At 44.7% G+C, this 26,116-nt stretch overlaps 1 protein-coding gene across 6 annotated transcripts in view; it reads left to right on the top strand.

Moving 5' to 3' along the window:
- The window catches only part of TLL2 (tolloid like 2), a 101,868-nt gene extending 76,428 nt beyond the window's left edge, over positions 1-25,440 (top strand). For all 6 annotated transcript variants that reach the window (XM_087764581.1, XM_087764582.1, XM_087764583.1 and 3 more), the window contains 12 exons: positions 1,210-1,312; positions 4,407-4,523; positions 8,182-8,327; positions 9,287-9,482; positions 13,674-13,799; positions 15,545-15,705; positions 16,477-16,657; positions 17,992-18,117; positions 18,987-19,114; positions 19,920-20,133; positions 21,197-21,447; positions 22,673-25,440. In XM_087764581.1, the coding sequence (XP_087620707.1) occupies positions 1,210-1,312; positions 4,407-4,523; positions 8,182-8,327; positions 9,287-9,482; positions 13,674-13,799; positions 15,545-15,705; positions 16,477-16,657; positions 17,992-18,117; positions 18,987-19,114; positions 19,920-20,133; positions 21,197-21,447; positions 22,673-22,807 (1,884 nt within the window). In that variant the 3' untranslated portion in view covers positions 22,808-25,440. The remainder of the gene's footprint in view (positions 1-1,209; positions 1,313-4,406; positions 4,524-8,181; positions 8,328-9,286; positions 9,483-13,673; positions 13,800-15,544; positions 15,706-16,476; positions 16,658-17,991; positions 18,118-18,986; positions 19,115-19,919; positions 20,134-21,196; positions 21,448-22,672) is intronic.
- Positions 25,441-26,116: the final 676 nt, after the last annotated feature.

Genomic DNA, 26,116 nt, shown 5'->3' with positions numbered 1-26,116 from the left:
TTTGCAGCAGCCGCCTTGCTCTGAGACCCAGTTCTGACACCTGCAATCCCAGTCCCATGCAGTGCTGAGCTCCTGCCCTTAGCTGCAGGGAGAGCTTCACCAGGGGCAGAGGTGCCAAGAGCCGTCCAGGTTTTGAAACTACGGCACTGGGAGTTTTGTGGTGCAAATCTTACTGTAGAATCTCCCTTTGTCTCTCAGCCTCTTCAGAGGAGTTGTATTGGGTAGGACCCAGCATCTAAATGCTGAACCGCTAATGTTAAAAAAAAAAAAAAAAAAAAGCTCAGATTAAACGCTTCAATTTATCTGTTTGATCAAATGCAGCAATTGATATGAAGTAGCATCATAGCACTGAGGCATTAGCTTAGAACAGATATTGGGCTTGTAGTATTCATCCGCATAGAAACAGATGAATCTCCTTTTGCTGTCCAAAGTCAGAAAACAAGTGTGAACAAAGTAAGCAACCTTGTTACAGACTGCACTCTGCACATCCAGACAGAGCTTTGGGGGAGAATATCTATTTTAATCTAATGACGTTTCTATGTCAGACTATAGATGTAAATTAATACATGGGTCAAATCTTGCAAGGACAAAAATGCCACAAGTACACCCCATCGGTGACTTCCATAGGCACAGAGCAAGGCCTGTAATCCGTGTTACAGAGGAAGGAGATCAAAGGGATAAAATTTTAATGATAAGCTCTGCTTGTTAAAGCCACTGAACACAATTGCATCATGGTGATGGTGTGAGTGCAATTGTCAGAATGTGGAAACTTGTCAGCAAAATTAGCTATTTCTTACAAGTGTCATTTATATAAGGGTATAGACCCCAAACATCTGTGCTTTGGGGCAATGTGTTTCTCTGTGACGTTCACCTTAATCAAAAGCAAAGATTCAATTTTTAATTTTAAAAAACCCAAACTGGGCTTTTTTAAAGTAGCATTTTAGTAACTGAGGAGCAGTGACTGTGAATTACAGAATGGGTAGTAAAGTGCTGTCTGCTGTCATGTACTTTCATGGTTTCATTAAAATACCTTGAGAAGCCTTTCTTTTTTGAGGAAAGCTGATTAAAAAATCCCACTGACTGTCCAGCTGTCTTTTCCTGCATACTCACTTAGGCAGCACTGTAGCAGAGGTAAAGCACATCATCTGTAGGGTCTTCTCTTTAAAGTAACTCCCTTCCCAAAGAGAAGTGTGTACTCTCTCCTTTCAGATCATGTTAAACTTCACATCAATGGACCTATTTAAAAGTCGCCTTTGCTGGTATGATTATGTGGAGGTGCGCGATGGCTACTGGAGGAAGGCTCCATTACTGGGTGAGTAGCTGTTTTATTTCAATTGCATTTCGTGTGTTCTTCCTGGTGCTTAGGGGTGGAGGGAAGCAAACAAACAAACCGTCCTTTACCTGGAAGGAGCCTTCGTCCAGCCAGAGCACTGGCCATCCATTAATGTCTCCATCCAGAGATGTTGGTGTGCTGTGTTCACACCAAATGATCCATGCTCCAAGCCTTTTGGTAGCAAAGACTTTATTCCTTCCTTTTCCAGCTTGAGAAGTGAGGCAGAGAGGGAAGTGAGCCAGGGGCATGGCTGGGACTAAAAATGTGGTCTCTGGAGTTTTATGATTCCTGTTTCCTAGGACCGGGGTGGAACTGTTAGGCAGACAGAATGAAGCAGCCATACAGCTCCTGGACCAAGCTCCTGCCATTATTTCTCAAGTATTTGTGTTTACAAGTACACGGTAGTCTGTACTTTGAGCCTCTGTGCTTCTAGCAGGGAACTTGCTAGACCATGCGTAGAATGTCAAACTGTGCAAGGGCTCTACTCTGCTCCTGCTCCCAAAGATCTCAAGGAAGTGCAGCTCCTCTGTGTCCTCCCTATTCCTCTGCCTCCTGCTATCATAACTGCAAGTTTTCTGTCACCCTGAGTGGGCAGTCAGGAGTCCCACCTGCTTTGCCACTGGCTCTGATGCTGACTCCATCCCCTAACCTTGGCGTCCCAACATGTAAAATGCTGCACTGCCAACAGCCCCTCCTGCCTGAAGGGAAAGAAGCATCACCAGCTGTGTTAGAGGTGCTGTGCCCCATGCTGCAGCCCAGGACTGGGGTAGTTGGCGTGGGGTCAGTGGGCTTAGGGAGGTCTGGGTGCTCGCCTTGGCCCCACTGGACATCCCAGCCCTGGTACCAGGTGAGGTGCTGAGGCTGAAGCCGTGCTGGTCTCCAGAGGCTTCTGTGGGCCTGCCTCTCAGCGCAGAGCTGGCAGCCGATTTTACTGCTTCCTGCCGTTTAGGGGTTGGCAGCATTTGTTGCTGTTTTCTGCTGCACATGCGTCAGGTAATGTTGCTCCAGCAGCTGCAACTTAGCTCCTCATTATTTATTTTTTCTGCCGAGTAATTTAAAGGTATTTCAGAAGCCAAGCACTTCCCCGTCCCCCTAGTGCAGGTGGACTCACGAGCGTTTCCATCTGGAAGGAGACACTGCATGAGTGGCCACTGCTCCCGCAAGGGGCTGAGCCCATGAAATTAGCTCGGAAGAGGCAGACAGACGGCAATTCAGCAGGGGGCGGGGAGGGGGATTAGTGTGAATTGTGAAAGCACGGGCTTCTTGCAGAGAGAAAAAAATACATGTGTGCTGCATATTTTCCCAGGGAAGTGTGTGAAAACCCAGCCTTTAAATGGTGTATAACTTTTTATGAATGGGCCCTTTATCACACTCTGAGGAGTTTGCTCATTCTCGTTCCTCATCTGCGTTTCCTCTCCTTGACACCCTTGTTAAACTCCAAGTCTAAATCCAGGAGGCAGTGACCCTAGAGGAAGGAGCTTTGCAGTGCTGATGGTGTTTGTTAGCATCCCTTTTGGGAGTGGAGATGGGAGATGCTATTGGTACGCTGCAGGGCTGTCACGCTGCCCCAACAGCACTGGGCAGCTTGGGGGCACAGGGGCTCAGAATTAAGTAGCCAAGTAAAGCTGGGGTCCAAGATAATATTTGGATGAGTGACTCACAAGAGAAAAAAGTTGGCGGTGAGACTGCCATTGAAGAGACACAAAGTTTGCAAATCACCTTCTGATTTGCATTGACTGGCCTGTAACAAAGGCATAGCTCTTGCATCCTTGAAGGTCATAGCCTTCCTGAGGCTGTCAAGTGGTGAAGGTGGGGCAGGCAGAGCCAAAAGTGGCAGTAGCTGACTGTGGGCAGCTGACTAAGCAGGGGGCCCCGAGGCTTTTAATGCGCAGGATTCATGCCAGCCACTCTGCACTCCATACATAGGGAAAGCAACAGCCTGATCTGCCTGCCAGCCAACAAGCCTTGAACTGTCTGTCTGTCTCCTTATTCAGTGTAGGGAACCACCAGTGTGGCCTGCTAACGGGAACTAAGGTGCTGTCTTGCAGGTAAGGCATTAACCAGGTTTTTAGCCAGTGGAGGTTGTCGAAAGAAGCCTTTGCCTGATGTTGCAAGGCCAAGATCCCTATCACTGCTGTCCTGACTGAGTTCAACCTGAGGAACCACTCTGCGCCTCTGTCAAATTCCCACTGGGGATTCAGTTGGAGAGGGTGCCGAGGCCACGTTGAATTCAGTATGTAGCCCTGCTTGTGTCAGCTGAAATGAAAAACCACGTTTGCACTGAGTGCTCTCAATGCATACTTGGTGCTTGATCTGTTTCTGTGAGGAGCTTCTGGCTGGAACAGGTAAAGGAGCACCAGATTAGGGTTGTTGAGGTTGTTTGGGCTGCAGGTGCCATCTGCAGCTATTCTGTTTCAGGATTCATCCTTGCTGGTAGGATTCGAGTATTTACCAGTGCTGGTGCATGCCAGAGAGCTCAGAGCTGGGTGAACCATGGAGTAAAAAGGCTCTTGATCTCTTTCTCTTGAAAGAGATTGAATGACTGCAGAGGCTTAACTGGGAAGAGGTGAGAGCAGAGGATAAGATAATGGTTGTTTTCTCATCAGCATGGCCACGTCCCACTCTCAGTTTGATGTGGACAATTTGCTCTTGGGTGCAAAATGCTGAAGAAGTTTCTGGGGTCTAGCAGGTGGAAAAGACGTGCCCTAACGTTGCATCTCTTGAAGGACAGGGGATGGTTCCCCACCCTTGCAGCTCATTTGCCCAATTATGTGATCAAAACAAGAGCCCTTTTGAATTTACCAGGGCTATAGAGGCTGCATCTCTGACTACTGGATTCTGCTCCAAGCTGAAGAAAACCTTTATTAATTTAATAATTGAAGAGAATATGAATTAATGGGGGGGGGGGGAACAGAAACTCATTCAAAAGCACAAGTGGTGGGAGTGAAAGGGTGTTTTACACAAGCACAGCTCCTTTAACCACAGACTCTTTGCTTCCTGGAGCCACAGGTGCCTGCTACGCTGTGCTGCCCGTCAGCCAGGAGATCTTGATCATCTCTTTCCTGCCTTCTAGGTAGATTTTGTGGCGACAAGATCCCTGAACCAGTAATCTCCACGGACAGCAGGCTGTGGATCGAGTTCCGGAGCAGCAGTAACATTCTGGGCAAAGGCTTCTTTGTGGTCTATGAAGGTACAGCCTTTAGCTAGAAGTCTGTCGCATCGCACGGAGCAGCCGGGACAGGATGCAGGGGTTTATGGGATCAGTAGGAGTTCTGCTTCACCGTGTGGCTACACACAGCCCCTGCTCTTATTTTTATGGGAGTTGGCAGATTTTGCAGGCTGTTTCAGGAGACAAGGCATGGATCTTCCAACTAGATCATCACATTTTTTGGGGGGCGACAGGATGGCAGCACAGAGCAACAGCTTCTGCTTATAGGCCAGGTTCTGTTTGCCCTAACCAGCCCCTGCAAGCAGCAGTGCTGGGTGTAGCAGGAGTTCCTTCCAGTAATTTTAGAGGCAAAGTTCTGTTTCGGATCATATATTTTTATATCACTTAACGCAGCTTATTTTGTTGTTGTGTTTTTGGGTTTTTTTTCCTCAAATGCAAAGATTGTTCTTTGGTTTCTTCCTTGTATGTTTTACTTACAGAAGATCAGAAATTAGCGTGTCAGATCTTCTGCACGTCAGGTACTTTGGAAACTTGCATGGCACTGAGATGCTGAAACCACTTCAGAGGAGGAGCAATACTACAAAAGTCGCTAACAAATCAGTAACATCCCTTCTCCATATATGCGTGTTTTTTTCTTTTTTTACAATAGTGTTTCTAATATGTATCAAAATCCTTCACTGTTTTCTGGGCAACAGGCATTTTCTTAGAAGTACTAGTGTTGTCAACAGCATTGAAGTTGACTGTATTGGTACTGACGTTGCATGATCTTCTTTCTGCAGCCACAGGAACAAGCATGACACTGGAAGCCCAGTGCCCAAGTGTCCAATATACTCATGAATAATGATACTAACAGAGGGAAGTGGAAAAAGCACGGGGCTGTTGGGAAAGTGCAAATAAAGCACATGAGGATTTCACAACAGTGTGGGGCTAACAAATCTGTTTCACAGGAGAAATATCTGGTTTCTGCAGGAATCGTTGCCCCAGAGACAGAGGTAGCTTGCCTGATATTTTTTTTTTTTTTTATGTCTCTCCTGAGAAGCAGCTGTTGCCTGGACCATGTGGTTTGTAACACCCCTTTTATGGTAGCTTGCTGGAATTAGAAGTGATCAAACTAGTGTGTCTCTGATAGACTGTTTTATTTTGGCTTATTGCTTTGGTGGGCTAGTCAGCTTAATTCTTACAGGGGGTTATTCCCCAGTGATATCTGCTCCAACTTTAAAAGAAAAAGGAAAAAAAACCAAGGTGAGGAATGTTTTTGGGAAGCAACTTCTCTGTTCTTCATCATGCATGTTAATATAGCATCATGCGTCATATTGCTAAATGATATTGAAAGAAAAAAAATTTTACATTGGCTACATGCCAAAGTCAGTTTGAAAAACTTTCTTTTCTCTTGATAATTTTCCTTATTTCCTGTTGATTAATAAGTGACCCCTAAAGGTTCAGTAAACATGAGCAATAATTGCTTCACTTGACTTTTGAGGAGAGCAAATGAAAGTGGAATGTGCATCTAGTGGTCAAACTTTGCATCCCTCTGACTGTTCATATTTTCCTGCCTCTTCAAGGCTCTCGCTTTTTACATAACCCTTTCCTGCAAGAAACTTCCCATTGGAAAGGTATGAAACCTATTGCTAAGCCTGAGGGCAAGCACAGAGTATGACTGGTGGAAGCCAGCTTGTACCACACAAACAGTGATGGCCCATTGTATAGTTCTTTTCTTAGCTCAGCCTCCTCTTGTCAGAGCAGCAGGTAGTGAGATTATCTACATCTCTCTCCATAATTTATTTGCTGAAATGGGAGAGTTGCCAAAAGTCTTCCTTAATCCCTATTTCCCTCTGATGCAAGCTCTGGTAATGGCTTGTTTCTTTCCTCTGTTGTCAGGTATCTTGCTCAGCTGTTTTGTGACTTCTGTGTCTAGGCAATAAGGGTAATTTTTATTTCCAGGAGAGATTGCCCTTAAATGTTTCATTTCTATTCAATTTTTGTCCAAAAGCTCTCTGCATTGCTGTTAGTTCCTCTTTTTCTTTTGCACTCGTCTCCCTCACATACTAAAAAGCCAAAGTGGGTTTTACCACTGCTTCTCTGTCCTCTGCTTTAGTGAAAGTGCATGTAATTGCTCGTGCATCTGAACTTTGCTGGGAGCTCTGTGGGTGAGGACTGATTTTTGGATTTGAATTCCACTAGGTCTTCGCCCTAAAGTTTTCAGCAGATGAGAGGGAAGAGGCAGAAGCATGTAGCCACATGATGGGAGAGTTACTTGATACTAAATGACAGTTAATGTAGTGAAAGTGTCCTCATAGTTCAATCATATTGTTCCTTTTCTTTTATGAGATTCAAGATGGGAAGATGCTGGCGGTTTTGCCCTACAGCACTGCTGGCAGCCCCAGATTTGTCATTGTTACTGCCTTCTCAGGCTCTATCAGCAGATGTTCTTTCCATTTTGCAGTAAAGCTCTTCCAGTATACTTAGCTGCTCAACTGAATTTCCATGTGAACTACTGCAATGGATAGAGAAAATACTGTTTGCTGGCTGACAGTTTTATGGCTGTTAAAAGAAATTGTCAGTTCTCTGCTCTTGTAGTCCTCCTTCTGTTAGGTGTGGGAGACAGTTATCTAAAGGGTCCCTCAGAGGTTCTCTCTAGCACCACTTGTAGCTCTGAATATGTGAACTCAAACTACAATCTAAATTGTGGTCTGTGAATTTTGGGTGCAACTATTTGGTGGTGCCTTAGCACTGATTCTTTCAAAAAGAAGTTAGCACTGCAGTAGTGAAACAGTGCTTTTAACTTGGTTGCAGTTAAACATTAGCAGCTTACAAGGCAAACCCAAGACAATGTTACCCAATGCAAGCAATTTCCAGGACGCTATAGGGAGACCCACATCTGAATTGCTGATGCAGTGCGTTCTGGGGAGACCCCAAGTGTGAAGACGGTTGATGTCTTGGAAGTGTCATTGCAGTGCTCTCTCTCTTGTACTTACTGTCAGTGCTTTTTGCTTGCTTGATTTTAAACGCAGCCAAAACATTCATATGCCTTCTTTAGACATGTGTGTCTTGCATCATGGGGTAACACAGGTTTTAGCCTGTAATCTTACTTTCATTTGTTACGTAGTCTTGCAGATAATTATGCCAAACTGCTATTGTCTTTGAGGTCTCTGCTAGTTTTGTATTAAGCTAGATTTTCATTAAATTTTCTATTCTTCGTCTTTAAACTTACTCATTCTTACATTTAGCACAAAACTTAATTTTTCATGCACAGCAGTCAGCCTGACGGTCTCCTGGTGAACAGCTCAACTCATGCTTGTTAATATTGCCATCGTGTGGCTGGATTAGATTTGCAACATGATTTTATTTGGAGTTTTTTTGCCAACTTTTCTTGGTCCTTAGTGCTGATAGCAGGTTTTAAGGAGTTATGAAGGTGACCAGGAGTGTGAAACACACAAATCCATAAAAATTCTCTGTACCAGTGAGTTCACCTTCTAAGGATGTTGACACAGCAAGACAGGAGACACTGTCACTAAGACAAAATGTTAGATTTGTAAGAACTTCCATGACTTGTGTGTTGCCTTTGTGGAACAAGCAGTACTGATACAGATTTGAATGAGGGAAAAGACTATGTATGGAGCAGGCTTTACTTAAGGAAAAACCTGCAATCTCGTGGTTTTGCTGTTTGTTTTTTATGAAGCTATTTGTGGTGGAGAAATTCACAAAGATGCTGGCCAGATTCAGTCTCCCAATTACCCAGATGACTACAGACCTTCCAAAGAGTGCATCTGGAAGATCACAGTTTCTGAGGGCTTTCATATAGGAATCACATTCCAAGCCTTTGAGGTGAGAAATGTCATTGTATATTATATTACAGATATTATTTTGCCTCTGTAGATCATTTAAAATTAAGAAGGAAGTGATGTAAATAATAATAATAATAAAAAAAAATTCTTTTGAATACTTTAGAACATTTCTCCTCACCAGAAGTTTGCTCAGAGATTTTGAAGCCAAGTTTTAAATATGAGTTTTCAAAACCTGTTACTCTAGACAAAAGAATTAGAAGGGGCACAAAATTGCTGATGAAGTTAAGTAGGGACTCATGAGTCCTTAAATTTTCACTCTGGTCAAATGAAATTGTATGGTCACAATCCAGGCAAAAAACTCCTGTTGGTGTCACTCGCACTTGGCAGGCCGCAGGATGTTTGTGACTCTCCAGAGAAACATCATGTTCGTGGATGGCAGACAGGCTTTGAAGAGCTCAGGAAAGGTTTTCTCCTACTGGTTATAGGGTGTCTTACACTCTTAGCCAGGTGCCCAATGATCTGTTTCTGACTACTGATGTATAAGTCACAGACAGGAGTGGACAGGACCTGGGTTCGTACCTAAATCCTGTCTAGCCCATAGGCTCCTGTGGCTTGTGTACACTTAGTATGCTTATCCTGGAAAGGGCTGACACCACTACCTCCTGTCTGTGACCCCACAGCTATTCCTTGAACCTTTTGTTTGTTCTGCTCTGTTCTTTATAGCTTCTCATGGAAAAGCAGCTTGTAGATAGTCAGGGACCAGGTTTCACCAGAGGGTAGCCATGAAATAGCAGTAGAACTGAGATGTGCCTGGGCTTGAATCCAGTTTCAACTGCAGGATTGTTCAGTGGAAGCCATGAGGCAAGTGCTTAGTTGTGACCAGTTGTCTGGGATGCTCCTTTGGAAGCTGATCTCTGGCCAAAGTCTAACTGGTTAGCTAGCCTGACTCAGAGCACTCATACTAGTGAGCTACAGGGTCACGCCCTTTTCCCATTGCAGATTGAATGGCACGACGCATGTTCTTATGACTACTTGGAGATCCGAGATGGCCTCACTGAATATAGCCCACTGATTGGTCACTTCTGTGGCTATGAGAAGCCAGAAGATATCAAATCCAGCTCAAATAAAGTATGGATGAAGTTTGCGTCTGATGCAACCATCAATAAAGCAGGCTTTGCAGCAAATTTCTTTAAAGGTATGTGATCTAGTACCTCTCAAGGTCAAAGCTGGGGACCATTCATGCCTTAACTTACTGCCATCCCAAAGTGGTCAACTACCATTGTATCTACTTGTAGTTAAGAGCTGTGAGACAATATCAAGTTTATATACAAGTTTCTTTGAAAGTCTAGAGGGGTTTGATGCTGAGGCATGAACACCACCTCCCTGATTAAGACAGAAAGAAAGCTTGCTGGGCCAGTACCAGGACAGGCAGTAACGCCTCGTGTTGCACAGCTGGACAGAATACGACCTCCATTTATCCATGCCAGGGGACACTGACGTTTTCAAAGAAGGTACTAGTACTGTACAAAGAGTGTTAAAAACAACTCTCTGCTTAAGTTCTATTCCAAAAGAAACTTCAGGAGGGAGAGTAAATTTGATTGCAAGTAGAATCCCAGGGAAAATTTCGGAGTGCTTTAGGAGACAAACATGTTCCTAAACTGAGATCCTCTTCAGGAAGATGCGAATGAAGACTAAAATTCTTCTTAAGAGCTGAACCCAAGCCACGGTCCTTTACCAGCATCCTAGTGACTTGATAGAGGCGAGAACCAAATACCTAACCACTTGAGAAAATACCTGCAGAGCTGCTGTGAGGTAAATAGTTTCTCTTCGGTTCAGTGACAGCTGTACAGAATAATAGCTGCAATGCCAGTATTTGGATTGCATAAGTCCTTTATTTATTTCTACTTTAACTTCTGTCATGCATTAAGGGTGTCATGGTCCATTTGGATCTCTCAAATTACAGGACAATGAGCTCTGTGAATTAAACTTTATTTCATTAACTCATTAAGAAATACAACAAACAAACACGGCAGGGCTCAATCCCCTTTGCTCAGACTAGTCTATCACATGAATTCACTTATTCACCATTGAAGTCATAAAGTTTCATAACTTATAACCCATAATTCTTAATCCATGCACTTATGCACAAAAAAAAAGAATTAGTTAAATAAAGTTTAATTCACAGAGTGCATTCTCCTGTAAATTTGAGAGATCCAAACGGACCGTGACAAAGGGTGATTGCAAGATCACTGGCAAATACTGTGATGTTTAATTCCAGTCCCTGAACAACTCTCACAGTGCCTAGACTTCCTTGTTTAAATTTCTCAGATTCCATAAAGACACAGAGAATACTTCTTCCTGAAGACACTTTGGCTTCTTTCAGGAGCTGATAGTGCAGGCTGACTGTGGCAGAGATGTCTTCTAGGCATTAGCACTACATGGAGACTTCTTGCCCTGCAGCACGTCATTCTGTAGAATCCGAGGTTCTCCTGCAAGTTTGTAAGGGTAGAAAGTTACGCACCTGAACCTGGGATGCTTTCTTTGTGATACAGATAGTCAGAAATAAATGTATTTCTTTTTTATGTAAAAAAAAAAAAAAGCATAAGCATGCACTGCTAGTACAATTGCAGACACAGGTGTTGTCTGTGGAGTTTTTGCTGGCAGACTAGATCTTGCAGTGTCTGCTCAGACTTCACATGTTTGAACCAGAAGCTGTGTAGCTTGTGGATGGTTAGGGTGTTGTTAAGGCCATGCCAGTAAGCCCAGCTGAGGTGCAAAGTGTATTTGCTTGGACCAAGCGTCACAGTGGCCATAGCTACACAACTTCTAGCCAGCTTTCATTGTGGGCAGAGTTGATGTCAGTTTGCAAAAGCTGGGTAGACATACCTGCAGGCTACATGTGGAGTTTCAAGCTGGACTCTGAAGTCTGCAGCCTTTACCTCCATGTCCAGAGGGATTGTGACTACCAGCCACTCCATGACCAAAGTAAATGAACGAATTAGATGGCTCTGCAGGCACTCTTCAGACTACCACCCATAGCTGATTGAGCAATGGGTTAGCTTTGCCTTAATGAATTATGAAAGGAATAGAGCTTCAGTTACATGTCTTACAACATTGAAAGAAAATAACTCAGCTTAAAAGAAACCAGAGTTAAGGATGGAATTGAATATTATGCTTTGTGAGAACTTGCAGTGGTAACTTCTAAGTTTTCAGAGAAAATAAAGCTGCAAACAGCTCAGAGAGTGTAAGACAGCTCAGAGAGGGCAAGTCATTGGTCTCACAGAACCATAGAATTGTTAAGGTTGGAAAAGACCCTTAAGATCGTCGAATCCAACTGTTAACCTGTCACTGCCAAGAGACAATGTCAGGAAGATATGAAGAGCAATTACCTCTTGTCCATCCCATCATGTATATCTCAAGGGAAAGCTCTAGGATTATTCTTTATTACTTATCTTCATTTTGGTAACAAATTGTTTGTATCACTGAAGCCTATTTTATTGAAGTGTTAGTAGTGATGCACTGTCTTGCACTTACATTATTGTACCTTTCTTCTTCATGGCAAACATTAGAGGAAAGACAATACTTTGCAAAATATACCTGCCCATAGTCAGAAGATGTCCCTCCCATGGTAAAGGCTGATCACAGGGGAGCTGATGATCGTAGGAGTTGCAGCCTCTCTTTTCTGTCAAGGGCGTGCTTTAACAGCCAGATTAGAAGCTATTGAACCTGTACCCAAGCATAGAGCAGCAAAGAAATACTCTACTTTCTTCATAATAAATCCACAAACAGTAACCAGAAAATAAAATGCTTGGACCGGAACTGTTGCAGTGGGGGGTTCCTGACTGTGGGAAGGCTTTGCAGGAAGACAGTGTTATCAATAGAATAGAATATTTCAGTTGGAAGGGACCTACAATGATCATCTAGTTAAGACTGTTCCCATTTGATCTATGTAGCAGTAACTGTTACTGGAGTGTTATATTGGGTGTAGGTGTCAAGGTGTTGGCACTGGGAGGCTGCAGGGGCTGCCCCGTGCCAGACAGATGGTTCAAGCTGGCTCCGCAGTGGACCCACCGCAGGACACAGATGAGCCCATCAGCTGAGCTGGTGGTGCCTCTGTGAAACCATGTTTAAGAAAGATCAAAAATGATGGGGAGAGGGAGAAGGAGGGAACAAAAACTGCAAAACAGCAGAGGTAACGCCGAGGTCAGAGGAGGTGAAGGTGCTTCATGGCAGACCAGATATTCCCTGCAGGCCATGGAGGACCCATGCTGGAGCAGGGGGCAAGTATGAGAAGGAAGGAGCAGCAGAGTCATGTACTGACTGTAGCTCCCAATCCCCTCCTGCCTTTGCATGCTCATGGCTTTGATGAAGGGACTGAGTGTAAGCTGTGGTGATACAAGGCAGGGGGAGAGGAGCCTGGAGTGAAGTTGAGCCTGGGAAAGGGGGGTGGAAGGGTGTTTTCCCTAAGTTCCCTAAGTTTTCCCCAAATGCTTTATCATTTGTTTCTTTTTTTTTTTTTTTCAGTTTTTGTTTCCCAATACCCAAATCAGTACTCAAATATTTATATTAATTGGCAATAAATTAACTTAAATTCCCCAAAGTTGAGTCTGGTTTGCCCACAACAGTAACTGGTGAGTAATTTCCCTGTCTCAACCCAGGAGCTTTCTTGCTCCTGTTCTTCCTATTTTCTCCCCCATTCCACTGGAGTGGGGGGCCGGGGAGTGAGCAAGCAACTGGGTGTGAGTTTGGCTGCTAGCTGAGGCCAAGCCATGTTAATAAAACCATCTATTAAGGGATGCACATGGAATCAGGGGTCAGGGTGAGAAGCCAGTACATCTGGCTATCCATATATTAAAATGTCAGTTCAGGTTATTGGGATGTGATTGGAAGAACCTGACTTCAAAGTCTAGAGCAGCAGGACTTCATGTGTCTATGAAAAGGAAGAACTACTTGTATGTCCTCCCAGCTCCTTTGCTGCACTCCATTTAGTGAGTTATGGCCTCCTGCAGCTTCAGTACTGTGGGCACCATAATGGGCTGGTTCCTCGTAGCTCAAGTCACTCAAGGGCATGAGGAATTTAAAAAACAAAACAAAGCAAAAAAACAGGGGCAAATGAGAACAAAATGCAGTGAAGTCTTTACAGGAGACCATGTTTTCCTGCTCCTGTCTAGGAAAGGCACTCTTGACTAGTAACAGTAATTGTAATCCTTTACGGTTTTGGTGGTAGGAGTGCTTTAAGACTTGTCAGGTTTGCTGCAGTGCCCGCTCCGTGGGCTTGGCTCATCAGCTAGTGCTCTGGTCCTTCCATCCAGAAGTGTTGCATGAGGAATATGATGGGGTTTGGGTGGTCAGGAAAGTGTAACTTGTTCTGGTTTTCTCCTGACAGAGATGGATGAATGTTCTCTGCCGGACAATGGTGGGTGTGAGCAGCACTGTGAGAACACACTGGGCAGTTATAAATGCACCTGTGAGCCTGGCTATGAGTTGACAGCTGATAAAAAAAGCTGTGAAGGTGAGTAACCTACAGATTGAGCCATCTGTCTATAGGATGGGTACTACAGCTAATAATGAAATTGAACAATCTTGGAGATGATTCTCCTTGCCCCTACATCCTCTTTGTTTCTGTTCTTCTTACCCCACCTGAAAAAAAAAAAAAATTTGTCAACATTTTTCATGAAAAACAGGTTTTGGTTGGAAAAACTGAAAATACTCTGATTCTCTACTGCTAAACATCTCTAAAACCAGTTGTTCTTCATGGCCAGAGATCCCTGTTCAGACCAGATCTCCCATGGTGCAGCATAAGGGAGGGTGGGCATTACAACCTAACCGTTGAATGGCCCAAAAGTATTTCAATCTAAGGCTGAATTTATTATTTTTTTAAAGAAATTTCTTTTGTAGAATAAAATATTAATGTTTTGCCTGCGTGCAAAACAGACATTCTCCATACTGAGGAGTCATTTCCCTTCCTCTGTTATGGGGGAAAAACCCCTATGTCTTTGATAGAAACTGTTTCTTTCAGCTTTCTATTTATACAGTTAATCTCTTGCAACAAGTGTTTGCTCCCACCAACGATACAGCTGTTGGTGTGGTGAGAATCCACCCATTGTTCTTGTCTCGTAGCTCTGCCTTTCAGCTGAGATGTGTAGGGAACTCCACACACTGTGAGTGGTGCTCTCAAAGTCACCCGGTTTGCCCTGGCTTCTGCTTTTATCAAACTGTTTGGGGAAGGCTGCTGTCGACTTGGTGAGGGCAGAATTAGGTGCATGGTGCAAAAGGCTTTAGGAAGCTTTACTTTATTTGTTTAAATAATTTCTTGCAATTTTGAGCAAGCCAGTTGGTATAACTTGGCAAGCATTTTTTGAACTTCACTCTTAACTTCCTATTTTAAACTTCCTTTGTGGGCAATACAGGAAGGATAGTCTTTGAAATTGTAGTGATGCACATCACAGTAAATTGCTTTTGTTTCTCCAGACGCACTTGCTTGCTACACTTTTTGTATTGAAGCTGCTCCCTTGGGTTAGTTCTCTTAATGCAAAATGATGCTGGTAACAAGATGCAGGAAGCTTTTATCCCTGTGGGTTTTGAAGATGTGGCCGTGTCTCATTACTCCCAAGAAACAGCAAGAAAAAAATTGCTTCATTGCAAATAGAATGTTGCAGCAAAAGAGCAAACTGAGGCTGATTCCTTTGAGGTAAAAGCCATGCCCTCCCACAAGAGGATGAAGATGAGATGTCCTAAATTTTTAAAGAAAATGGGATAATAAAGCCAAGTCTTTGGCTTTGTCTTCAACTTTCTCTAGAGAAGATGTAGTCCATATATAATAAGCCACTGAAGAGTTGACAGGGGTGTCTTCCCTAGGATTCTGTTACCTTCTAATTATTCCATTACTGATAAACTTGAAATAATAAGGTTTGTAGGACTGAGTGTGGGTGAATTTACCAAGCTGGCCTTTATCGTGCATGTATTGTGCATGTCAAGTCAACTGATCCACAGTAAGCCCAAGGCTATGGAGGAAAAAGCAGATCAATCTTACATGGTTTAAGTGGCTCTCAGGGCCATAGCCTGGCTGTGTGTGTTTCACTGGTGATTTATAGCAGGTGAGGTTTCTGTCTTCTTTGCAGCTCCCACCATTTTAAACCTGTTCTGGAGGCTGGGATTCGATTCAGGATCTGATTCATTTCATAGTTAACAGTGTGGCCCAAACTGTGTGTCTGAACAGAACCAAGTAAAACTTGTGTTCATTTATTGCCTCTCCAGCTGCCTGTGGGGGCTTCATCACCAAGCTCAATGGGACCATTACTAGCCCTGGATGGCCCAAGGAATATCCTACTAACAAAAACTGCGTCTGGCAGGTGGTAGCTCCAGCCCAGTACCGGATCTCTCTGCAGTTCGAAGTGTTTGAGCTGGAAGGCAATGATGTACGTAACCAGTCCCTGCGTCTCAGAGGTGTGACTATTGGCTAACTCAGAACTGGATAAATCCTTGGGGTACAAGGAAGAGGAGACTGTCTTACTGGCAGAGCTTCTGGTTGTTTCCCCGCCCTTGATATAATAAGCCAATAACAGTGATTGTTCTCCTTAAAGTCCGGATCTGCTTTCTGTATGGAGTGGAAGGATTAAAGCTGTTCTGTTATAAACAGGCTTCTTTTCTCTACCAGTTTTGCATAATTGTAGGTGTTTTCCATCCCTAATAGGTGTCACATCCTCCCCTTCCCCAGAGTTGCCTTTGCAGGAAAATAATTGGAAATGAACAATGAAGTGGAGTTCTTCAAGGGTAAACAAAATAACCAGTAAAAGAGCCTGTCCTCTGCCCTGCCAAGGGCAGGGTGGAATTTGAACACAACATTCAGGTCTCACTTTCCCCACTGTAAATGGGGGCAGTGGCTCTTCCTTAAATCAGCAGACTGATGAAGTTCATTCAACACTGTCAGGCTCTTGGGTAAGGTGGGAGTAATTATTTTAGCTGAATTAAACTGAACCTTTGCTATTCTGATAAACACACCCATGCTTTAAGACCAGGACATCCAGGGAAGGGGATGAGAACACTGACAGAGGAGAATTTGGGGAAGTTAGGAGTGTATTTGAGTATAAGGCTGTTTCTGTTCCCTCTCAGTCAATCCTCTGTTCCCTTCCTCTGAAATGCTCTATTCCAAGTCCACAGACCTGAGAAATCTCCTTGTCTCTTGGCAGGTCTGTAAATATGACTATGTTGAGGTTCGTAGTGGGTTGGCTTCTGACTCCAAGCTACATGGCAAATTCTGTGGCTCAGAGAAGCCTGAAGTAATCACATCCTATGGCAACAACATGAGACTGGAGTTCAAATCAGACAACACGGTCTCCAAGAAAGGCTTTAAAGTTCACTACTTCTCTGGTACGTGGCTGTATTCTTTCACTTGCTTAGCTGTCTCCTCTGACTGAACCTCTTGGTTTTGGTGAATTTTCTTCAACCTCCTGTCAAATCAAGCAGAGCCTGACATGGTTAGTTACATCTAAAAAGCATGGTTGCTCTGTGCTGTGTCACCTTTCGTCTTGGTTTCTCAGTGCAGCGTAATGGTCCGGTATCATTGCATGGTGTCAGCAAGATGCAGGGATTCTGTCAATGCCTCCAGTCCTTCCATAGCAGGAAGCAATGGGGAACCTGATCCTGAAAGTTATTTCTGTCCCTGGCGTCGTTAGAGAATAGCTTTTTCCTCTGAAACTAGGAGAGTTACAGAAGATTTCTGTAAATTTTCTATAGCAATCCTTCCCATCAAAGCAGTGCATGCTAGTGGAAGTTTCTAATCCTCTGTTCTGAATCCTTCATAGCTCTTGGTGTCAGTGATGCACCTTGTTAGCAGGCAGTTCCAGAGGTTAACTGTACATTGTATGGAAGTGGAAAGTCAGTTCCATTCTATGTTTTCATCAGAGATTAAGGAGTATTAATATTTTTGAGGAAGATGATCAGGCAAAATGACCTTGTATTAAGACAGTTGCAGAGTAGAATCGGGGCTAGGGGTTTGGCTTATTAAATCTAACAAGAGGAAGGGTGAAGTGGGATATGTTTTATCTAGAAATACTTTTAGGAGTGAGGACACAGATGAGGTTAATGAGGTCCAGGGAAAGCATTGGCCCAAGAAAAAGTAGAGATAAACTGCTTTTAAATTGGACTGGAAACCAGGAGCAGATCCTATACTCAGAATAGTGAGATTCAGGAATGCATAGTCCTGAATACACAGGAGTGAACATCCACTTGGACGTATTTCAGCTTCAGAGAGCAGCTCTTACCTTAGATCCTCTTCTCCACCTGGCTGCTTGTGCTCTTGGACAGAGATATTTAAAGATGGAGGCTCCTCAGAGCATGTAGGAACTTGAAAATATAAAGAGTGGCCAGTGGATTTTTTTCGCCTAGGCTGGTGAATTTGTGACACTTTTCCTGGACCCTATTCTAAAAGAATGAGATGTTGCTATAGGTTTCTTTTAGACAGGAGTCTTTAATCATTCAAAACCTACATTATATAATAAAACACATTTGTGATACATTTTGTGGAATGAAAGACAATTGAAGAGTATTGTATCTGGGCTAAAAAGCTGACTGGACTAATCCAGCAGCAGAGGTTGGAGGTTTGCACTGGTATCTGCCTGTCTGGGTGTTGGTCTCCCAGCTGGCAACTGCGGTAGTGTGTTTCTCAATGGCAACTCGGTGTTTGTCGGTTTGATCCTGCCCAGACAAAGACGAATGCTCCAAAGACAATGGTGGTTGCCAGCACGAATGTATCAACACCTTTGGGAGCTACGTATGCCAGTGCAGAAATGGCTTCATGCTGCATGAAAATGGCCATGATTGTAAAGAAGGTAAGGTCCCCACTCCCTGCCCTCAGGAAAGACAAAGTGTCTCAAACACGGTTTGAGCCAGGGTGCCTCCTGCCTAGTGTTGGAAGGGTGTTTGTACTGTGTACCATGGTGGGGAACTGAAAAAGCCCCAGCTAGCTGAAAAACTACCTAGGGCAAGGAAGAAGAGGGCTTGTTTTCAGCTGGATCTGTTCCCCAGTCTGGCCCTGCATATGGCCATGGGGATGGACAGGGTGGGGGACAAGAAGCTGGGCTAGTGAAAGGAGCAGCTGTGGGACATCACCATTAGACTAGTCACTGCTGCTTCATTTAATTATTGGGTTGAGTCAGAAGACAAGGGCTGAGCTGATCTAATCATTTGCTGCTGCCAAAAATACCTCTCTTCCTTTACGCTCACCAGTGCTGTGTGCTGCCGTGGCCTTTCTCTGTGTTGTCTCTGGTCCTTGTCTGATCTCTCCGTGAGCTGATTCAGCTTTCCAAGTCAGTAAAACAAACAACTCAAGGCTGAGATAGCACCAGGGTCAACATGGTGGAGGGGCTGGAGACCATGTCACTGGGAGCAGGGCAGACAAGATGGAGCAGCAAGAGAATATGTTTGGGAGTGAGAAGGTGAATGAGCTTAATGAGGCCCAGGGGAATAAGATGGTCCATTTCACCAGCTGCCAAGTTATCTCAAAAAAGTATAGGCCTTTCTGAGGACAAACCCACCAGAACTATGCAGTAATCCTAAAAGATACTGTTCAGTGACTGAAGCCTTCCCTGTTTCTGCCTTGTTGAGGGACTTGATGGGCAAGGAGGAGCATGTGGGACATTAATGGTTCCCATGTGAGACCTGCCTCAATGCCTCCATCTTATGATCTCCCCCTCTCAAGCTGGTTGCGAGCACAAGCTGAGTGGTGCAGAGGGAACGATGAGCAGTCCAAACTGGCCTGACAAGTACCCCAGCCGGAAGGAGTGCACCTGGGACATCTCTGCAACACCTGGCCACCGAGTGAAAGTGGTGAGTAACCAGTGAGCAGGAGTGCGAGGGGAGAAGCGGGCTGGATTGTGAGCAGCTGAAGTGACTTTCTCTGGCCACTGTGTGAGTGGGAGGTTGATCCCCATAGGTTCTGTGTGGGGTGCTTGGAGGAGGGTTTCTCAGGAGGCTGCCCCTGGCCTGTAAAAGGGCAGAAGGTCTCAGAGGGACACGAGACAGGGGTGGAGGCAGCTTGGAGTGGATTCCAGAAGATGACAACTGTGGAGCATTGCTCCCTCCGTTACTAGAAGGTATAACATGCCCTCCTGCCCCTACCCCTCCTTGTGAGCCACTCTGTTGGGACCATATCTGCATAAGGTGGTGGCAGGGCCAGTCCCCAGCCCCTCTGAGGGAGAAGCATCAGGCTGATTTTACAATGTGGCCTGATCCATATGGCAGGACATGCCCAAAACTCTGCAGATGGCCCATGCACCGGGGGAAATAATGCCTGTGCTCCATGGAAGTAATATTGAAGAACTACCCATTCAGTGTGCTAGACAAGGTTGCCAGCAGGAAAAATAAGAGTGTATAAGGCTTGCAGGTGAAAACTATTGTCATGCACCCATGTGAGGCAGCAAAGCTAAGGCTACACAGCACTTTTATATCAACTTCTGAGCTTTGCCACCTTGAGATCACTCTTGTCTGAAAGAACACTATTCTGTTTTAGTTTGTGGGAGGAGTGGGACAGAAATACCATTTGACCTGTTTCTCACTTGGCATTTCATCCTCTGCTAAATTGCATACGCAGATTTACAAATGTCTGTCTTAATTCTCCTTATTCTTGCTGTAGACCTTCAACGAGTTTGAGATTGAACAGCACCAAGAATGTGCCTATGACCACTTAGAAATGTATGACGGGCCCAACAGCAAGTCGCCTATCCTTGGTCGCTTCTGTGGCAGCAAGAAACCAGACCCTGTAGTGGCTTCTACGAACAAGATGTTCCTCAGGTTTTACTCTGATGCTTCTGTGCAAAGAAAAGGTTTCCAGGCAAAGCACAGCACAGGTAAGCTGGTTGCCTGCCAATACGCCAGTGCTATAAGATGACATCAAGTCTCACTGCATTTTTTACCAGGCAAAACCAGACACACTTTTCTCCCAAATAAGCTTAGCCTGAATTTTAAGTGGTTGTATGTTGTGCTAACCAGTTCCCAGACCATTGTTGGCACCATACCATAAATGCCAGCTTCTTTATCAGCTCAGAGGTCTCTTGATGTCAGACATTCCTGCTCATGTTCTTTTGTTTAAATTGGAGGTGTTTCATTGAGCAGCAAGGCCTTCTGTTGCTCATCAACCTTCAGAAAAGGAGGTGGTGCAACTTAGCCTGTGTATTGGCCCACACACAGAACAGGCCCATATTAGGTTGATTGTGGTGGAAGCGGAGATGTGCTGTGGACAGACACAGCTTTATCCTCTTATCTGTGGCAGCCCACCGGTGAGCCTGTTGTACCAAGGTTCACTTTTTTGAAATCCCTGCCACTGTGAACAGGTGAACCGTGGTTTGAATGGCAGTGCATGAGAGACTGGTGAAGAGGTGTCTTCCTGATTGGCCACAAGGAAACTCTGCACCAAAGCACACGTGTTTTGCACAAGCACAGGGCTACTTTTGTGCATTATGCAGGCAGAAAAGGATTGTTTTGGTCCCCAGATTTTTAATGTGCTTCAACTTCCTGCTGGCAAAATACTTTGGGTCAGAATTTCAGCTATAGGACAAGTGCAAAGAACATGTTAAGTCTTCCTTTAAGCAATTGCTTTCTAAAAGAATACATTTTTCCAGAGTATAATGTGGCAGGAACCCCATCCTGCCGGTTTTAACTGGTTGCTTCTTTCCATGCATGTTCTGTACCAAAAGAACCAAGCTTCTCTACACTATGTGGGTCATTGGATTCATGGATGACTGGAGAATTCACTGGTTTATGGTAGTTTGGTGCAGTGGTTAATTACCTGCCCTGTTGTACATGCACTTCAAGCTGGAGGTCTTCTCTCAGCTGGTCCAAAAGTGGGATAGTGAGTCTTTGTTATGAGGTAAGGCCATTGAGACACTGTTTTGTGCCCTTTTCTTCCTCCAGAGTGTGGCGGGCTCTTAAAGGCTGAAGTACAAACTAAGGAGCTATATTCTCATGCTCAGTTTGGGGACAACAACTACCCAGGTCAAACCAACTGTGAATGGGTGATCGTAGCTGAAGATGGTTATGGGGTGGAGCTGATATTCCAGACATTTGAGGTCGAGGAGGAAGCCGACTGTGGGTATGACTACATGGAGATTTATGATGGTTACGACAGCACTGCACCCCGCCTGGGACGCTTCTGTGGCTCAGGGGTAAGCCGTTGGGGGGCGGATTTCATAGGCATAACTGGAGGTGGCAAGGAAGGGTACTCTCATACCCTCATACCCTTTTAGGACAGGGGCAGCTCTCACAAACTGGTGATTAGAATGCCTTGTGTTGTCTGGGTTTTGCTGCTTCTCCTGTTGCTAGAGATCACAACCATTTTATCTGATGCACAGATTTGATCTGAAAACCTTGCTAACTGACTTTCCCTTGTTAGCTCAGGGCCACGTGCAGGAGCACGGGACTGCTGCACTGCTGTGCCCCAGCCCTGCCATGAAAGCGTTGTGTAAATGTGGGAAACGGCTTCCAAAGGCCAGTTTCACCCCCAGTCACTTCCTACTTGAAGCCAAGTCATGTTGTGGCCATGCTATGGCATGGGTGAAGGGTGACTTGCAGAGCTGCTTGTTGACTCCAGGGTGGCATGCTGTCTCCTAAACTGTTATGTGTCCCCATTAACAGGAGTGACTCTGTTAGCATGAGCAATGGTGTGTGGTATTTAAAATCAGAGGGTCTATGCTTGATTTCTCTAGGACTTCAGCAATGAAATGGAGAAAGTTCTTACCGAATTTAAAAAGAGACAACCAGGGAGAAGGTGTGTGGAAGCAGTCCTTGCAAACTGGGGAAATGATCTGAAAAATAAACAAAGGCATAGCAGCTTGGTGTGAAGAAGTTCAGGGCAGCAGGGTAGTAATCTACCTACCTGCACACTGACAAATGGAGAATGGCTGGGAAAGTGTTGGTCCTACAGAGAAGCACAGGGAGGTTGTAGCAGGTCACAACAGTGGGGGAGATAACCAGAGTTATCATGTAAGATAAGTGGCTAAGTTATTTTGCTGCTAATGAACCTTGGGAGAGCCTAAGCTGCCAAACAGGGTCCAGTTTGGATTGTCATTTCCTGAAAAGATAAGGACAAATTAGAGCAAACTCAGAAGAATTGGAACAAGAATATCCAGGGAGTCCTGTGAAAAAACAACTGGAAGAACTAGGACTGTAGAGTGGACTGGCATCAGTCTTCAAACATAAAAGGCAAGCATGCAAAGAGCAAGGGAATATGCTCAGGAAGTCAAAGTAGAGCAGGAGGTACAGAGTGCTCAGTCTTCGTGTTTACTGGCTAGCCTGTCTTCACTATGAGCTTAAACTCTAGCATCATAGCGCAGACAGTTATTTAGCCTGCAGACTTGACCACTCTGTGCTGTCTTCTTTCCTTTTCTGCAGCCTCTGGAAGAAATCTACTCTGCAGGGGACTCCATCATGATTCGATTCCATACAGATGACACCATCAACAAGAAAGGCTTTCACGCCCGATACATAAGTACCAAATTTCAGGATGCATTGCACATGAGAAAGTAGTCTGACTGCTCCTCACAGATATTCCCCATCTGAAGACTGAGACATTTAACTGTGATCTTTATCTTTTTTTTTTAAAGCTTCTGTGCACCTGGCCAAAAGCAGTGTACAGTATTTTCTGTAACTAAAACTAAATCCAGTCTCAAAGGTTTGCCTCTGCAATTATTAGCATGACCCTTTCTTGTTAACATACCCAGGACCAAAAATTGTCTTCTAATCATACCTGCCAGGGCACAAACATTGTATTTTGCACAGCTTGCCATGGGGCTGAGTGAAGACTGAGCTTGAATTGAGAAAAACCTTCATCTCTTGCGTATCCTGTTTCTAGGTGATGTTTCCCAAGCATCCTGTACACATGAGCTGTCTGAACACATTTTCTGGAGCAGGTGATGTGGACAGTCACCCAGCAGGATTTTCTCAAAGGACTTTGGGAGCCTCCCACTCTCCCCTACCAGCCCAAAATACTCTGTGCAATAAGTGAACAACCAGATGGCTGGAACTCCATCACTCCTTCTGTCCCGTCTATTTATTGTCTTGGTTATTGTGGGTTGAGAGCTAGGCAGGGGCACAGGGACAGTCTCTTTAGGGCTGCTGGCTACTTGGATCACGGTGAACGAGAAGGACCCAGTGCCTGATTAGCAGTAATTTTCGTGGTATATGTTGAATGGAAGTACTTCGATGTAGCGGCCAAGGGAAAGGTGGTGGCTGACAGGGAAGTGCTGTGGTGGGATGCAAGGCATGACTGTGATGGTGACAAAGCTTAGCAACTGGAGTGCTGACAGTGTGCTCCAGTTACACCACTAGGCAAGGCAGCTCGGAGGGCTGTGGCAGCAGTCCAGGCCTTAAATAAGGAATCTCTCCTCCTCACTCCACCCATCTGCTTTCTCAGCCTTCTTTACGCTGCTTCATTTCCTTAGGACCGCTTCCCTGTGAGCCCTTCCTTTTCGCAGCTGAGCTGCTCTCCCCAGGGCTCCCCACCACAACCTAGGAGTGCTCTGCAACGTCAGCTAGCCAGAGCATCTCACCGAAGGAAACACTGGGCCAGAGATAGTCAGGGTGTCCTTGAGGCAGAGGGACACAGGACATGCTACAGATCAGCTCTGGTGAGCTCTGGGAGCCTGTCAAACATGTGCAAGCTCCAGGCATGGAACTAGGAGTGGAAGAGCTCTGCTGATTTCTGCCTCCTCCCCGTTCCTCGCTGGTCCGTGGCCCAGTCTCTTACCTTCATGGCAGGGGTGCAAGCGAGATGGTGACTTAAGCACTTTGAGCTATAAGGCTCAGACATGCTCTGTGTTGCAGTTATTTATGTACATGGAAGCTACCAAGCCACAGGCTTGCAGAATTAACAGGTAGTTTAGGACTTGCTTGGGAAAAAGTAGGGGAAACTGTGCTTTTGGGAGAACCACTGTAATTGAGCTGTTGATATGGGAAGAAAAAAAAAAAAAAGAGAAGAAAAAAAAAAGACTTTATTCTGAATGATATTTCATTAAGGCACTCATGGGCAATTATGAGCTAAAAGCTGAGGTATGTTAGCTTTAATAAAGTATTTATAATCCAAGGATTACTATGTTTACATAACCAATATACTGTCAGGCTCTGGGGTGACACCTCCTCTCTGGTGTATGACTGTGGAGAAGCGTGGGGCCAGCGCCACTGTCAGGCACCAACGACATTCCTGGAGATGAGGGCATTTCCAGATGGGTAATAAGTAGACCCAACCCCCTCCAGAAGTCCTTGAACAGGATGTGGTCCAAGTATTGTGAATACTAGGAGAAGCAAATGCATGAAAATATTTTCCTGCTTAGAACAAGAAAAATAAAGTAATTTATACACACACACACACAAGATTATATGTATATAAAATGTGCATGTAGAAGACCAGTAGTCAAAGCCTTAATAAGTGTCATGTGAACAATACTGTACTGTCGTCTATAGCTTTATTGCAGGCTGTATAAAACCATGTTATTTCTGGGTTTTGTTTGTTTGTTTGTTTGCTTGTTTGTTTGTTTTTAGCTCTGTTTTGTTCCTCTTCAAATTTTGTGGCCTTTTTACGGGCAAGACCTCTGATCTCAAGCTGTTTGACCACGCAGGTCTGGGGAAGTGAGCTCTGCTAGATGGGGTCTGCATTTGTACTTCTCGTCCTTGCCCCTGTTCAAGCAAAATCACAGTGACTCAGGTGTGGAAATAAAAGCGTGACACTGATCCCTGTGAAACAGAAGGAAGGTTTCAGGTGTCAAGCAGCGGTTCAGGTTTCCTGGCTCTCTAATGGGAGCAATGACTCTGGAGAGAAGTGACTGTAGCAGCTTCCCATGTACTTTAACATCTCTGTTCCATGTTCTGGTAATTTCCCATCTTCCCCAGCCTGGTTCGTTGCAGATGCTTGCAATGTGGTTTGACGGATGTACTACACTTGTTAGCATTCATGCAGGTGTCTCTTGTGACAGTGTGCTCACAACTGTTGTACTGTGCATTTCAACCAATGATCTATGTAGAATATTTCTGCTGTACTGACTGGGCTTAACAGTCAATAATTCTAAGTGTGTGAAAGTTTCTTAAGAAAAAAGAAAAAAATGTCAGACCCTCTGAGGTGTGTATATGTATTCTGGTCTTTGTGTGCTTTTACATTTCACTAATTAAAATAATTTTTTAAGAGGGGGAGGAGAGGAGGGTGTGGGGGTAATCACAAATGTACCTGTGCCCAGAACGAGTCTCTGCATTCATTAGACTGTGAATTCAGTTGCACGTTCTGTTGTATGCATGCATTTACCACTTCCTCAAGGGGAGGAAATTTCTTAATACATTCCTTGTTCTGCCAACTGTTGTTTGTGTCTACTGCTAATACCGGGTGGGATTTATTCTCTGCAGGAAGTGAATTTCCCTGGAGCCTTTAGCTTTGTCTTGGCTTTTGCAATCAAGAGACCATTTAGGAAGTGGGGAAGAGGAACAAGTTGGTCAGCCAAAGGGCTACATCATTGTGCTTCATGTTTTGCACTCATGCTTTAGTGGGCTGAGATGCAGATCTGCAGCGATAAACATTAGGACTCAGGGAATTAGTCCATAAGTGGGCTTCAAAAGAGGAGGCTCATTTACTACACTACAGGCTATGGCCTTCAGCAGCAGGTCCCAAAGACCCTGGGATATGAAACTCCTGTGCAAAGGACAGCAGGATGAGCATGAGGCAGATGTTTCTTACTGCAAAGTTGTGGTCTACACTCTCGCTGTGGCAGCAAAATGCTCAGTAGCTGGGCAGCACCAAAAATGCTTTTCTTCCTCTTTCTGTCCTCTGCTTGATGTCTACCCTGCTTGCTAAGG

Source organism: Nipponia nippon, unplaced genomic scaffold, assembly GCF_047370975.1.
Source record: "Nipponia nippon isolate SJK-2023a ecotype South Korea unplaced genomic scaffold, ASM4737097v1 scaffold_3, whole genome shotgun sequence".
NCBI classification, from domain to species: Eukaryota; Metazoa; Chordata; class Aves; order Pelecaniformes; family Threskiornithidae; genus Nipponia; species Nipponia nippon.
Note: the sequence above shows the minus strand (reverse complement) of the source record. Positions and strands in the feature narration are given on the sequence as shown.